The sequence below is a fragment of the Pseudorasbora parva genome, chromosome 19 (genome assembly GCF_024679245.1).
Source record: "Pseudorasbora parva isolate DD20220531a chromosome 19, ASM2467924v1, whole genome shotgun sequence".
NCBI classification, from domain to species: Eukaryota; Metazoa; Chordata; class Actinopteri; order Cypriniformes; family Gobionidae; genus Pseudorasbora; species Pseudorasbora parva.
In genome coordinates, this window is record NC_090190.1 from 19362030 (window position 1) to 19378353 (window position 16324).

Genomic DNA, 16324 nt, shown 5'->3' on the forward strand with positions numbered 1-16324 from the left:
ATCTGTCAGGCAATAGCAATGAAAGCAAAGGTCAACAGTAGTAGTGTAGCAATGTTTGTTAATCTTATTAATGGAAGATTGATTTAATAGGGGTCAACAAAAGGGCTGGCAATCATTTTATTTTATTATCTCCCCTATATTTTATATATTTAATTAGATTTTTGCTAGCGTAGAATCATGAGAAAGTGTTTATTAATATTTTGAGTTCATTTTTTATTTTCCATTTTCTTTTAGTTCAAGTTTGAGTACTTTTTTAAAAGATATTTTTTTAATCAAATTTTACAACACATTTAACAAACGAAAATAAAACGCAGTATTTTTTTGTTATTTTTATTAATTTTTATTATTTCAGTTTTAGCTATTTTAGTTAAACTATATATATTTCATTAGTTGGAAGTTAACGTTTATTTTATTTCAGTTCACTTTTTATGGTTTTAAAATAACCCTGATCATCCTACATTGTTTATTTGTATAATTAATGGATTCTATTCACTATCTTGGAAGCCATGCATCAAAACTGATGAATTACTCTGTTTAGATTTATCTAAACTTATGGAATTTATTGCTTAATTTTCTTGAGTATACACCCTCTGTTTATCTGTAATTGGGTTTGTCATAATCACACACAATAGTTGACCCAGAAGACATTGATGTGTCAGATGCTGCTAGACACTGTCTGGTTTAAAAACCATTAAGAACAGAGACTAGCACAGGAAGGAAGATAATATTGTCTGATCAGATACATGGACTGAACACACTGTCAGAGCAGCTTGGCCTAAAACTGGAGCAGAGGAACGAGATATTAATAAAAGCAGAATCTCAATTATCTTGCACCGAGGTCCATAAAGAGAACATGTTCTAATTTGTAACAGGGTCACATTTTTTTTTATTGGAAAGGCGTGTTAAGATATTACAACCCAATTTATCACTATAGCCACACCAGAATGGCAAGATCTGAATCCTGCTGGCATGGTTTTAAATGTTAAATCATTTGTGCAATAATTATAATGCATTATAATTATAATAATTACTTTTGCTCAAAAGCTACACTTTCTCAAATGTTGAAAGATTTTGACTCATAAAGAGTGATTTTTACCCCACCCAAAGCTGCACCTACCTCAACATGTTCAGTGGCGATACACCATCGTTGTCATTGGTGAGTCATCAATGACACACACTATAGATTTATCTGAGGTCATTTATACAAATCAACTCAAACCAGGGAAAATTGCTTATAATACACAGTTCTGGCACAAATCCAAAATTGTTTGTTGTGACATAACTATATAAGCTATGTGTAATAAACTATTACTTGACATCAAATTAACCTAGCATAAGAAGTAATTTGATATAAACGAAGAAAAGTTGTTTCACCTTTAAAACTGTGATTTTGGCATGTCACAACTCAAAGGTCTTGACCTTTTCAACTAAAATTTTCTGTTGAATTGATATTGCATTCAGTGTTGCAAATCTATTTAGACTATTAAGAGTTTTAGCTGGGTGACCAGATTTCTCATGGTGGAAGAAATTTTCACCGTTTCATAAAGTCAGGACACTGAAAATAGAAGATCGTCCCGGGACAAACGGGGCGTCTGGTCACCCTAGTTTCTGGTCATACGCTCTGCATGATAATGTAGGAAATCAAAATGTCTATTGCTGTATTGTCATGTGAGTGACAGGTTGTCCCACCCTCATCATCAGAGAAGTGATGTCATTGCAAGAGAGAAGGGAAGTTTGATTAAAGATTACAAGGGAACATGCATTTTAAAACAAATGTGCACAGATAAATCATTTATAAAAATAATAATAATGCAATAGTCCATTCAAAAAGTAGATTTGTTTTGAATAAAGTATTTTATGTGTGAAAAGTATTTTGAATTCATGGTGACTTTAAAAGGCTACACCAGTCATTTCCGGTGAGGGTCCTGCTGTATTTCACCTAGTCTTATTCATTGTAACTAGTCTACCCATTAAAATGATTTATTGTTAGGGTGTGTCATTACTGTATGTATGAGAAGAGCAGCCCTGACTCGTCTCAACCTGCAGGGCAACTTCCGGTCCGCCCACACGTTATAATCATTTTGACTACCTGCATTCTCCCGAGTGAGAGTGGGAAAGTGACAAATAGAGATTCACTAGTATGAGGAAAGTACTATTGCTACCTGAGTGTGATAAAAGCACCCTGCAGTTAAATTTCTAAATTCTCTTGCTGAAGCAATTGCGACAATCTGATTAACAAAACAATATTTACAAAGACAAAATCTAAATATATTTCTGTGGTGGTCAAACAACATTCTTTTAACTCCTAACTATTCTAAGGTATTTTATTTAATTCCAGTTGCAAATGCAACATTTGCAGCGTTACTCCAATTAAAGAAAATTATTGAAGAAAATTTTAATAGTTTTAATAGTATAAATGGCCCAAAAAGGAAGTCTGATTCTGTTGTGATTAATGACCTGAGGTAGCCTAGAAATCTAGACACACCCTAGCGGCAGCAAATTTAATCTGCCCGCAAGTGTCGTCTAGGAACTCTCAATACCCTTCTGAGCTGTAATCCCCAAACTCTTGCCGGGCCAATCATATCGTGTATAGAGTCGGTGGGCGGGGCCATAATGACTACGGCCGAGTTGCGTTTGCGTGCTTCTAGTAAACACAGAAACTGGCGAACGGCGGCGGTCTTTCGCGGTCTTTTGACTCTGGAAGACTTGGAGTTAAGCTTTTCTCTGAGAAAAGAACGGCACTGAAGTCATTCTTAAAAAGGGAAGATGTGTTCGAAGTTTTGCCAACCGGATACGGCGAATGTTTAATCCATCAACAAGCTATGTTTCACCTTCGTTGCTCTGGTTGGTTGTAGTGCTATCCTATCGTGTGCAGAGGAAGTTTGAAAGACAACCGTTCATCCCGCCCCTCGGACTGTGCCCTGTCAATGGTGAGTTTCCAGACCAAACATCTTGATGTGGGTCTGGCTTGTCAGGCTAGACCTGAGGGCTTTTTAATAAAAAACGCTTAGAAAAGCGGAGATTAAACTCCAATACCTGACTTGAATGAACCTAACAAATAAATTGGGGCAAAAGCTGTTTCGTAAAAGGTTATTGAAGTTCCCGCAACCACTAATTTGATCCAGGTTTACTTTGTTAAGACAACTGCGTGTGCATGCTTTAAGCAGCCCTAGAGGTCGATCATGGATCATATCAATCCACCACAGAAAACAGCAGATATTTTGTGCTGTTTTACGCGTTTCAGACATGGTGTTTTCCTTGTAACATGTAACATTGAATGTACATTTCAGAGGTATATTCTCCATCTGTAAATGTTGAAACTCCGGCAAATATTTCCAATGTCACATTGAACGAGCGCTACTGCAGGCATGCACACCAAATAGGAGTGCAATAATATGTGACTTGAATGTAGATTTTTTTGGGGGGGGAATTTGCATGCAATATTTTATTACACCATAAATATCTTCCAAGTATAATCATTTATGTTTAGGATGTTGGACAAGTTGCAGTGAATTTATAGCTCATTACACTCAAACACTCACCTAAAGGATTATTAGGAACACCTGTTCAATTTCTCATTAATGCAATTATCTAATCAACCAATCACATGGCAGTTGCTTCAATGCATTTAGGGGTGTGGTCCTGGTCAAGGCAATCTCCTGAACTCCAAACTGAATGTCAGAATGGGAAAGAAAGATGATTTAAGCAATTTTGTGTGTGGCATGGATGTGGTGCCAGGCGGGCCGGTCTGAGTATTTCACAATCTGCTCAGTACTGGGATTTTCACGCACAACCATTTCTAGGGGTTACAAAGAATGGTGTGAAAAAGGAGAAACATCCAGTACCCGGCAGTCCTGTGGGTATAAATGCCTTGTTGATGCTAGAGGTCAGAGGAGAATGGGCAGACTAATTCAAGCTTTTAGAAGAGCAACTTTGACGGAAATAACCACTCGTTACAACCGAGATATGCAGCAAAGCATTTATGAAGCCACAACACACACAACCTTGAGGCGGATGGGCTACAACAGCAGAAGACCCCACCGGGTACCACTCCACTACAAATAGATAAAAAAGCGGCTACAATTTGCACATGCTCACCAAAATTGGACAGTTGAAGACTGGAAAAATGTTGCCTGGTCTGATGAGTCTCGATTTCTGTTGAGACATTCAGATGGTAGAGTCAGAATTTGGCATAAACAGAATGAAAACATGGATCCATCATGCCTTCTTACCACTCTGCAGGCTGGTAGTGGTGGTGTAATGGTGTGGGGGATGTTTTCTTGGCACACTTTAGGCCCCTTAGTGCTAATTGGGCATGGTTTAAATGCCACAGCCTACCTGAACATTGTTTCTGACCATGTCCATCTCTTTTTTACCAGCAGGATAATGCACCATGTCACAAAGCTTGAATCATTTCAAATTGGTTTCTTGAACATGACAATGAGTTCACTGTCCTAAAATGGCCCCCACAGTCACCAGATCTCAACCCAATAGAGCATCTTTGGGATGTGGTGAAACGGGAGCTTCGTGCCCTGGATGTGCATCCCACAAATCTCCATCAACTGCAAGATGCTATCCTATCAATATGGGCCAACATTTCTAAAGAATGCTTTCAGCACCTTGTTGAATCAATGCCACGTAGAATTAAGGCAGTTCTGAAGGCGAAAGGGGGTCAAACACAGTATTAGTATGGTGTTCCTGATAATCCTTTAGGTGAGTGTATATTTTATTATAATAATACAAAAATTGGACAAGTAATTCAGGGAAGAGTTTTTTTAAGAAACCAAATATAAGATACAAAATATAGTTTCGGGTATAGGACCTATGCTAATGATTAAAGGCTACTTATTTAGAATACAGAAAATTACAGCTTTTAAAGCAATAAAACATTTTTGGAGAAAGCAAGAATCCCAAGATTTAAATGATTGGTTAGATAGTTTCTAAAGTACACTATGAAGAGGATAACATGAAATTATACATTACATTTAAAAGTATACATTTTGAAAAGATATGGGCTACTATAATAAAGGAATGCATTTTACATTAATTACCTTTTTATATAACCCTCCCTTTGAATGTAATTATTTTATTTATTTACTTATTATTATTTGATGTTTAAATAATATTACTTGAATTAGAATGATGTGTCATTATAAGAGTTTGATACAAATATGTGAATATTTAATTTTTTTATTAAAATGTATGTATAGATTTTTTTTTCTCTCCGTTCTGTATTCTCCTAGGGTTCTAATTTTTTTATGTGTTGGTGGTGGGTATTATTACAAGAGAAAAAAAAGGGGAAACAAAGTAGAAGGAAAAATAAGGAATAATTATTGGGGGGGGGGAAAGAAAGAAAAATTAGACAAGTTTGCTAAAATATTTGTTTTGAACATTTAAAATGTAGTCAGTGCATTTGTTATTATCTTTTCTTTTTGGGCACGTGTCATTTATCAATGTAGCATTATTTAAGTTGATATTCTGTATACTGTACAATTATTTTTGGACTGATAGTGTTTAATGAAGTCAAATAATGGTATGCCATTGAATCAGCGATAATATCAATGCTTTCCTATTGGTCCGTTAGAGGAGCTCTGCTTAACTGACAGTTAGCCTGCCCTAGACCAGGCTAGTTCCCCCAGCATAAGTTGCTAGAGTAACTGAGTTTGAACTATTATAAGTTTGTTTTATGAAACAGAATCCACAGACAATAGGTCTGACTAACCAAAATAAGTCTGGCTTGTATTCTAAACTTGTTTTATGGAACAGCCTGTGTTGTGTTGTTGCCAAGGTAATGATGCGTAATATCTGCCCTAGAATCACTTTTTATTGTTGTCACTGTAAACCCTTTCCCCCCCATTCACTAATTTAGATGAAGCTTTTTGGACTAACACAAGAAACAAGCAACAACACTCTCATAATGGTCAAAATGACTTAATCTACTGTGTTGAAGACATGCCTCACAACTTCTTAAACAAAGTTAAATTTTATTAAAGAGATATATTACATTGGTGGAAACCAGGTGGCTTGAGCAGGAATATCAAACATTGAGGCGATATTGTTTGAGATAATTCCAGAGAGAAATAAAAAGTTCTGCAGCAACATTAAATTAAGAACACAGTTACCTCGGGCACATCCAGTGATTTTACAGAAACGCATTAGATTCCAGTTTTCAGTGTACAGAACCACATTTGTTTTGGACTAAAAGAGTTTCGGTGGAAACCAAAGTTAGTAAATGAGAAAATTAAGGTAAAAATCAAAAAAGTTTTTCCCCCAGGCTAAACGCCAAGAAGTGGAAAACTGCTCCCATATCCATTTGCGCTCAATCTTATCTAACAAGCAAAAAGCAAGTGTGACTACCACATTTATGATCAATTTAATCACTGGTAGTGTTCTGCTAACTTCTCTCAATCACGCAAGTAAGATGAGAAAAGAAAGCATGTGAGTGCAGCTTGAGGTAATGCACTGATCTGATCGCAGCCAAGGCAAGTGCTCTGAAACAGTGTTGAGAGAGGGAAGCTAAACGTCATCAGTCTTTGATCCACGGGATTCATGTCTGCAGTGAAGGGGAGGATGCATGTATAAAACTCAAGTAAGAGCAGTGATCGTGTCCTGCTGAATAAAATTTGAGATCAGGACTCTTAAAATGAGTTTTTATACAGTCAGCCTCCGGTCTCTGGACCGTTCATGCCTCAACGCCCTCCAGCTCTGGGGGAAGGGGGCTCTTGGGGTGCTTGCTCTCAAAATGTTGCTTGAAGGTCTTGGGATCTGGCATTTGTGACTGCAAGACAAAGAGGTTTCATGGCTTAGTTCATCACATTATGTCTCAAGGAACTGACTGGCTTCATTCTGGTATGAAAAGAACACTGCATTATCCAATCAATTCCAGCTTAATCCCTTCCAAATTTTGTTCTTATTCAACAGAAGCCATTTCCATTCACCTATTTTATGCACATTTTAGAATATCGCAAAAAAAAAAAAACCCTGGATGGTAAAAAATGAGGTGGATATTTTTTTTTTAATTCCATAAGATGTGCACAACATATTGATTGGATAACTGGACTAATCAGCAGACCAATTTTATTGCACAGCATCTCGAAGTTGCTTTGATTTTTCAGAAATGCCTGAGCCAATGTCTTTCATTAGAATAATGTAATATAATGACCTCCAAGAAGTTTCACATGATTGCATTCCCAAACCCCAGACATCCGCTGCTTTATTTTGCAAATGTTTTATGATGTAGGGAAAAAAAGCCACAGTGGCAAATTCCCCAATTGCAACAAATTCCATATTTATTACAGATATTTTATGCCAATTAGCCCAGGAAGTGTCGATTTTGTTCTCTTAAACACATGATGGAATGGATGAGACGGAAACGCTGCCTTATTCCCAAATGTTTTGTAATATTCCAATTTTAAGCACAAGTTAAATTTGCAACTTTGTATAGAAACATCACTAAAGTCAGGGCAGTTAAATATTAGTGAATATCAATTGTCTTTTATAAGACAAAGCTGCGTCAAAGGCAAGAGTTAAATGGAATCCAAACTCTATTAAAGGGATAGTTTAATGGATAATTTCATTTTTTCACACAAAAATGAAAACCTCATAATCTACTCACCCTCAAGCCATCCTAGGTGTACATGACATTCTTCTTTCAGACGAATAAAATCATTATATTAGTTATATTAAAAAATATATAACTTCCAAGCTTTATAATGGCAGCCCAAAAAAAGTGCAGCCATCCATTTTAAACGTACTCCACACGGATCCAGAAAGTTAATAAATACATTTTGAAGCGATACGATGGGTTTGTGTTAGAAAAATATTCATATATAAAACGTTATAAAGTAAAATATCTAACTTCTGCAAGACCCCCTTTCGTATTCAACTTACAAAGAAAATGTAACGCCTCTAACAGTTCAAAACACTTGCGCTACATCCAACGTCATATGTCATGCCAGTAATGCTTTCTTCGTAAGTCGAATAGTTGAAGGGTGGTCTGGCGGGAGCTAGAATTTTTACTTTTTAACGTGGTAAATATGGATATTTTTCTTACACAAACGCATTGTTTCACTTCAGAAGGCCTTTATTAACCCCCCGGAGCCGTGTGGAGTACTTTTAAAAATAGATGGATGCACTTTTTTTTATGGCTTCAAATTTTGGGCTGCCATTTAATGCCATTATAATGCTTAGATTAGCCAGGACATTTTTTTATATAACTCCGATTGTATTTGTCTGAAAGAATGTCATACACACCTAGGATGGCTTGAGGGTGAGTAAATCATGGGTTAATTTTCATTTTTGGGTAAACCATCCCTTTAAGTGACAGTAGTGAAGAAAACAAATCTTCCCAACCTGGCAACCATGCATGTGTGCAAGTGCTGATGATCTGAAAACACAGACCAAACATGTATGTAGGAGTTTAGCTCCATTGCGAAACTGCTCAAATCAAAGTGTATTACAGCCTGTCTGTGTTCCTTCACAAAGCCGCTTATGCTACAATACAATGTCAATTATAGTTTTATTATAAAAACTTTCACATTATTTGGAATTAATTTTATGAATTTCACTGTTTTTCAGTGAATCTTCTTAAAGGCCCACGGAAGTGCCTTGAAACACTCAGCATTATACAATGTGTTGATGCAATTTCCACTGAAACAGGAAGAAAGGGTGGGAAATGTCAGCTCCTTCCCTTTTTTAAAATAGCCAATAGCGTTTTGTTTATGTCACAGCTCGGCCAGAGCCATTGAGTTTGGCAAGGCAGCATTTGACAGCCACAGTCTTATGATTCATTTTTAGATTAATATGAAACTGTTACTAAAGCAAAACAGTGAATGTAATCATGAGGATGTGTAGTTTGAAAAGTGTGTCCGATGGTCCGAGCCAACTTGTGCATAAGTTCCGCTCTGTGCAATCTTGTCTCTGGACAGGATTAGACTGTGCGCCAACTGCGGCTGTTCACATGACACTAACGTAAAACCAGACTTTATTCTCCCCAATGGAAAGCATATTTACCCTGTCTGAATAGTTCCCTACCCCCTATATAGTGCAGTATGCGACATTCACCATATACAAAAAAAAAAGTAATTGTGTGAGCAAGTGACCGATTTCAGCGTCTATTAGTATAGTGGACAGGACACTAGAGAGGATTCTAATGATAAAAAATTGAATTCAGATTCTAGAGGATTTGATAGGACAGAAAATCTGAGGAGAAGCTGAAGAGCAGAAGGACATCAACAAAATCATTGATCCATATTGGCACAAGTGAGAGACCAAGTTTTGAATGCTTATATCTTACTAAAAGCCAAAAAACTCAGATTTCCTGTGGACTTTAAGGTTGTACCAGTTCTCACAATGTTGAGAGCATGTTAATGTAATTGTAATTATAATAAATGAGAAAACTATTTGAGGTAAAATTCTTCTTGAATTGTGCTTATGTGAAAGTGCCATAATTCTGATTATATGTTTAACAACAAAACCTTCAAATGAGAACAAATCATTACTAATCACGATTATGGTTTATGAGCAAAATAATTGCATTTATAAGTTTAATCATAAACATGCACCCCTACACTGTATGTCTTAATATAGCTATTTTGATTATTCTCTACTGTCACTCTGTACATACGTCATACCATCCATCACACTATGAGGTAAAATGTGTTGCAAAGGCTGCGACATTGTAAGCAGTTGTATGCCCATGTGTGACTCTCAGTTACTGGTAATTAGTAGTTGTACTGACAAGTCTGATTTGATACCTACAGTGAATAACTTTCATAGTCAGAGACAAGTTCCAACTTGAGAACAAAATTTCCCGACACATTCATTCTCTACATACACCCATGTTCAAAACCATCAGTTCTTTCCTTGAGCTATGTTCAGTTAAAAGTCATGAAATTTGATTAAAAAAAGAACATTACAAAATAGAATTTATACAAGCTGGCATTGAAACTTGGCTGAAAAGAACCTCCAAAGATGATCTGTGGGGTAAAAATAACCTTCTTTAATTGCCACTGACCCTGCAGACGCCACATGTGAACACTAGTGCAGCTTTTGCCGCGGTCTTCTGGTCATGGCCTTTGGATTTCTTGGCCTCAGCCTGCTTCTTGGCGTTTTTCTGCTGAGACTGGATTTTCTGGTGTCCACGAGCCATGCTGTTGGATTGATGACAAAATGACGTCAACAACATACAGAGACTGAAACGGTATGAGTCAGAGAGACAAAGTCAAGAGATTTACATACCCAGCTATCAAGAACAAACAATTGCAAAATATATTTTCCGAGAGTTTGTGTGGTAATTACCAATCCAAATTCCTCAAAATGTATTGTGTTAATAAAATTATGTCGGATAAAACTCCTATATAAAAAAGACTGTGGGATATGATATCAGAGATTTTATTAAAAGTTAGTGTACACCATGTTCTACCTTTGGCTTAGTTTAAAACAATAACAATGTCAAGCAGCTTATGTTGTTGCTTGAAACAGAAATCACACAGTGCACAAGATTACAGGAGATATTACATATTACAGGAGAATAATGTCTCTTATTAACAGCTATTACAATATTGTTGCATCCAGGATTTTTTAAATCACGTATAATACGTCAGTATACAAAAATTGAGTTTTACTGTTCAATGTTAGCAGTTTGAGCTAGCTGTCAATGCACATTGAGGCTCGATAGTCTATTAGCTCGACATATAACATTAGTTTATACTACACCGTGGATTATACAGTCTTTAAAAGGACATTAGGCTAGAAAATTTAATAAATATTAGATGTAAAACTTCGCATACTGTAACAGTTGAGGTAGATCAGTGAGCGGAGATAGAAGGCTTAGTTAACAACACCATATGGTTAGCCAGCTAGCATGCTAAACACTAACAAAACCAGATCTTTCGACACAGCTACACACGAACACTCACGCAAACCACGCTAATACGGGTTATTAAAATGCTACTATATGTTTTTTTCTATCTATAACTGGATAGTATGAGCATACCTGGCGAACAGATAGGATCCGTAGGCAGCTTTAGGCTTAAGTGTACTCTCCTGCACGCTTGTGACAGCTGTGCTCTTCCCGGAGTGAGTGACTCTCATGTAAATCCTCTTTTGACCACAACGGCACTGAGCGCTAGAGAGCGACATCCGCGCAACTCTTTACCATGCTCTGCGAGTAGTAGGTAGTAAAGGGACCATAGATAGAGGGACTGGGCCGCCATAACGGAATGGCCGAAGCCGTTCGAGAGCAAGAGCTTGAGGCTTGAGCAACCGTAGTTTGACGCATATATGAATATCTGCTATATTATTGTACATATTTATACATCTACATATATATGCAATAAACGTTAGCAGATGATTTTGTTAAACTAACACAATACAGCAAGACGAAGTGTCAACTAACACAAAATTAAAAAGTTACTAGTTAAAAAAAAGAACATGCACGAATCATTTCTTTAACCACACAATATAGCACATTTATATTAACACATATTTCTTTATTTATTTGTAGACTAATACAACTTTTAAACTGTTATTGTAAAGGGTACTTTTCACATGAAATCTATTTTCAGACCAGTAGGTGGCGGTATTAATCTTTAATAACCTTGTTGGCCTCTCTCACCTCTGTAACAGGTTTACCATGATCGAAATTTAAAAAAACTCAGTTTTAGCTTAATTTAGACTCATTCATTAATATTTTGAGATTAACAAGTTAATAATGTTGTATTTTAGTTATAAGTCAAATGTATGTCCATGAAATTAATTCATGAGAAATTAAGGGAAAAAATAGAAATAAAAAAACATTTCCTTAAACTCCTGTTATTTTGAATCGGTATGACTTTATTCTGTGGGGTTAAAAAAAAGTTTATTTCCCCATGCAGTTACAATAAATGCTTTTAAATCATAAACAAAGTAACAAATCTTTTGTTTGATATTGCAATTTTCCGGAAGCACTGTAGCCGCTATGCCTAGGCCTTTATGATTTTTCTTTTCTTCAGCTGGCTCCACATTTCCTTGTTAGCCTACTGTAACTGCAAGGAAAAACGTCTGAAATCTCCATAGCATTCAATGAATAAAGTCAAGAGGGGTTTTGAATGGCATGCAGGGCGTGTAATGACACAATTTTAACTTTTTTGGGTGAACTATTCCTTTATATTTCCCTCAGTTACAACTCTCTCAACATATATAAACTAGGCTATTGACATAAAAAACATTTCCACATACGGACTGAATGTATATAACATAAATAAAACCCAATAAAACAAATATAATGTGTTTATCTGCATCAATGTATTTTCAGATCGTGTTCAAAGAAAGAAAATGTTCTGCTGATCTGCAAACAGAAATTCGTTAGCCTCCCGTGCTATGGCATGTCTGAATATGCAAAACACCCTCGCACGACTAGCTTAAGGCTATGAGTGTAAAATGTTAGTAAACATATGTATATGTCATGTTTTATTCCTTAAAGAGGGAAACTGTATCACTGTGCGAAACATTTTCTGTCAGTGGTGTTATGTTTCTTTTCTATTCACATAATAATAAAAAATACAGAGATTCTGACCAGTAGCCTACATCATAACTTGTGTGGATAAACGGTAAATGTCTGCTATTTCCTCATAGACAACGAGGAAATAATGTTCTAAATCAACACAGCTGTTTTTAGTGTTTATCATTTGTATCACACAATGTTTCATCAGTTTGTATGCATGCTAGGTGAAGTTTCGACCATGGGTGGAGATGTCCTGCCTGAGGGTTTCTGAAAGGAAATCTCCCAGGTGTCAGACCCTCAATAGCAACACGAGAAATATATCAGTCTGTCCTTTGTTCTGCTAAAATGAAGGATTTTCCACAGACAGCCCTGATATTTTCCATTTTGGACACTGTTTCTTTTTTTTAGGTCCTTCTGACGGTGAAAACAGCATTTTTCATTTCACAAAAGAAGCAGAAACCATTAACAAATGAGTAGTGCTAGCTTGCAGAATTTGCCACCACAATATTAAGATGCTGTGGGTGGTTGCTAGTTTGCTTCTGTTTTTATTACATCTATTATATTACTTTCTCTGCGGCTCAACTGTACTCCTAGAAGTAAAGGACATTTAACATGAAGGAATATTTTCCATTGCACAAAAGCTTCTTTTTTTGTGCCCTATTTTATCATCCACCAGAAAAAAATGGCAAGTTTGATCCCCAAAAAACAGTAAAGCTGCATTATTTGAGGAATCATTCATGTTTACATGTTAAAGTTCAATATAACGTTATAGGGGTTTATTAATAATCCTATAGGTATGAGCAATATGAAAAAAATAGGGGACATTGAAAAGAGGTGCTTCCTTAGCAAACACCACAAATTAATATTCCTTTTGAAAATGTTAATAAATTAAATAGGGGATAGTTCACAAAAAAATTATGCAAAATAAAATATTTTAATAAGATTGTGACTAAACAACTGGACAGAAATACAATGGAAATCAATGGGAACAGAAATTGTTTGGTTACCAACATTCTTCAAAATATATTTTTATTTTGTGCGTGTGTGTGTGTGTGTGTGTGTGTGTGTGTGTGTGTGTGTGTGTTCAGCAGAAGAAAGAAAGTCATACAGGTTTGGAACAACATGAGGGTGAGTAAATTATGATTTTTGAGTGAACTTTCTCTTTAATATTGTTAAAGAAAAAGAAAAGTGTCTCCTATCATTCTTTGCATGCTTTTCATCTCTCAAATGTGGGCGTAAAATTAACTGTAATGAGTAGCTATCTTTTTTTTTTCTCTCAGCTTTTAAGAACTTTGATCAAGTCTTGACAACGCTGTGGTGAAATTCTTGTGTGTAAATGCATTTTAATGCACACTAATTACGTCTCTCAATATGAAAGTCATTCGGTACATCAAACATTCTCAGATGTGGGGGAGGAACCAAAGCTTGACACAAGAGGAAGTTGTTCTGATCCATCCCGTTATAGTCACTTCCTCTGTTTTACACTGACATCCAACCATATTAAAAACAATACAACAGGTTCCACGTTCACCACAATGGCAGAAGTGCAGCAGTGCTCCCATGTGAAAATAACTGTACTGAATGTGCACTGGTATAGTGTACTTTATATCTTAAAAGTATATTTTTAAAAAACTGTACTTGCACATAATATAATACAAATGAAAAAAAGATAATTAAAGTCTAACTTACGAGTGCACTTTCATAACATTTTATGTACTCTTTCAGAAAGTGCACATGGTAATAATGTCAAATTAAACGTTTTACTTTAAAGTAGGCAATTTGTGACCCTGGACCCCAAAATAAGGGTCATAACGGTTCATTTTTTTTTTTTAATTCGAGATTTATATCTGAAAGCTAAATAAATAATAATTCAATAATAAATAAATATATGTTAGGATAATGCAATATTTGGCTGAGATAACTATTTGAAAATCTGGAATCTGAGGGTTTAAAAAAAGTCTAAATATTGAAAAAAATTGCCTTTAAAGTTGTCCAAATGCAGTCCTTAGCAATGCAGAATCTGTGAAAAGGTGAATAATTTCAACTAAATAAGAGGGATTATGCAAAATGCATGTCATTTTTAATATAGTACTGTCCTGAATAAGATATTTTACAATTTTTTTTACATATCCACAAGACAAAATCCCTAATTTATAAAAATGCCCCCGTTCAAAAAATTTTGAACCATTGATTCTCAATATTGTGTGTCATTCCCTGCATGGATGATCCACGGCTGTTTTTTTGTTTTGTGATGGTTGTCCACTGTTTGTCCTGCCCAATGTTCTTCAGAAAAATCCTCCAGACCCTGCACAGTCGTCAGTTTTCCATCATCTTTTTTATATATGAACCTCATGACTGTACGATTTTAAGATCCATCTTTTCACACCAAGGACCACTGAGGGACACAAACACAATTATTAAAAAAGGTTCAAACATTCACTGATGCTCCAGAAGGAAACGCAATGTATTAAGAGCCGGGGGGTGAACGCGTATTGAAGGGCAGTACTAAATGAAAAAAAGAAAGAAAAATATTAAATTTGGTTATCTTCATCCTGTTCAAATGTTTTCACCCCCAGCTTTTAAAGCATCGTGTTTGCTTCTGGAACATCAGTAAATGTTTGAAACTTCAATAGTTGTGTTTGAGTCCCTCAAATTGTCCTCAGCGTGAAAAGATGGATCTCAAAATCATACAGTCACTGCTGGAGAGGGTTCATATATGCAAAAGATGGCAGAAACCTGAAGAGTTTGCAGGATCTGAAGGATTTTTCTGAAGAATATTGAGCAGTTTAACTGCTCAGTACAAAAAAGAGTCTCATGAACAACCATCACAAAACCAAAAAACAGCCGTGCATCATCCAGGTAACGGCACAGAACTGAGAATCAATGGTTCATTAACCTTAGAACGGGGTTTATGTAAAATATCTTATTCAGGACAGCACTAAATAAAAAAGAACACACTTTGTATGGTCTTTTTCATTTTGTTTACATTATTCACATTTTCACAGATTCTGTAAGCGGTTCAAATACTTTTTCTTGCAACAGTGTTTAGGAATTTTACAAAGCATCTTAATGGATAGCGATCTTTACTTAATATCCTAATGATTTTTGGCATAAAAGAAAAATCAATCATTTTGACCCATACAATGTTGTTGGCTATTGCCACAAATACCAAAGTGTCTTATGACTGGTTTGGTCCAGTGTCACATTTTAAATAATTGTTTTAATAATCTTTTGTTGTGCACTTTTTTGATGTGTTAGGACATGAGTATTGAGTATTATTTAAACTGTAGTGTGTTTTAAAGTTTCATTCAAAGTTTTCATTATTTCTTCATTGAAAACATTAAACAACAAATTTATTTAAATACATGACACATTTCAAAAGAAATTACATTAAAGTTTATTTTACCATAAATACTTGTCAATTCATTCAAAACACTTAAAACAAATCTTAAAAGACAATAGAAGACAGCACTCTAAAGTTCAGCTTGTATTTATTATAAATGTAAACTATGCACTTTTATTTAATCACAATTACCACCCGAGAACATTACATTCAGTACATTATTTTCATAATAAATAGGCATATTCTATTAGGAGTATACAAAAGTATAGGCCTACTTCTTTTTCACAAGGTCTATAATTAGCATTATCAACAATTTCCTATGAAGTACAACTGAAGCGTGACATGTTGCCGCCAATGCAAATGCATACGAATGGCACTGTACTACAAATTCATCATTGTTGACTGCAGAGCCACAGAGACAGGTTTATGGTGCTGATGCAAAGAAAATGATCCTCTTCACCCAACCTGTTCAGCAGCTTCCCAGGGCTGGTTTGAAT

At 35.7% G+C, this 16324-nt stretch overlaps 1 protein-coding gene across 1 annotated transcript; it reads right to left on the reverse strand.

The window, feature by feature from the left end:
* Nucleotides 1-5964: 5964 nt before the first annotated feature.
* znf706 (zinc finger protein 706) lies at nt 5965-11155 on the reverse strand. Its single transcript, XM_067426133.1, has 3 exons — nt 10997-11155; nt 10016-10151; nt 5965-6778 (listed from the first exon to the last, which is right to left on the reverse strand). Exons 1-3 carry the CDS (start codon nt 11140-11142, stop codon nt 6683-6685), a joined length of 378 nt encoding a protein of 125 aa, XP_067282234.1. The 5' UTR covers nt 11143-11155; the 3' UTR covers nt 5965-6682.
* Nucleotides 11156-16324: the final 5169 nt, after the last annotated feature.

Bases quoted from the DNA above. Each gene is read 5' to 3' on its own strand.
- znf706 (XM_067426133.1), bottom strand. From the start codon at position 11,142: ATGTCGCTCTCTAGCGCTCAGTGCCGTTGTGGTCAAAAGAGGATTTAC. The intron at 10,152-10,996 runs GTATGCTCATAC...TCAATCCAACAG, and splicing joins GGATCCTATCTGTTCGCCAG to CATGGCTCGTGGACACCAGA. The intron at 6,779-10,015 runs GTCAGTGGCAAT...TTTGTCTTGCAG, and splicing joins TCACATGTGGCGTCTGCAGG to TCACAAATGCCAGATCCCAA.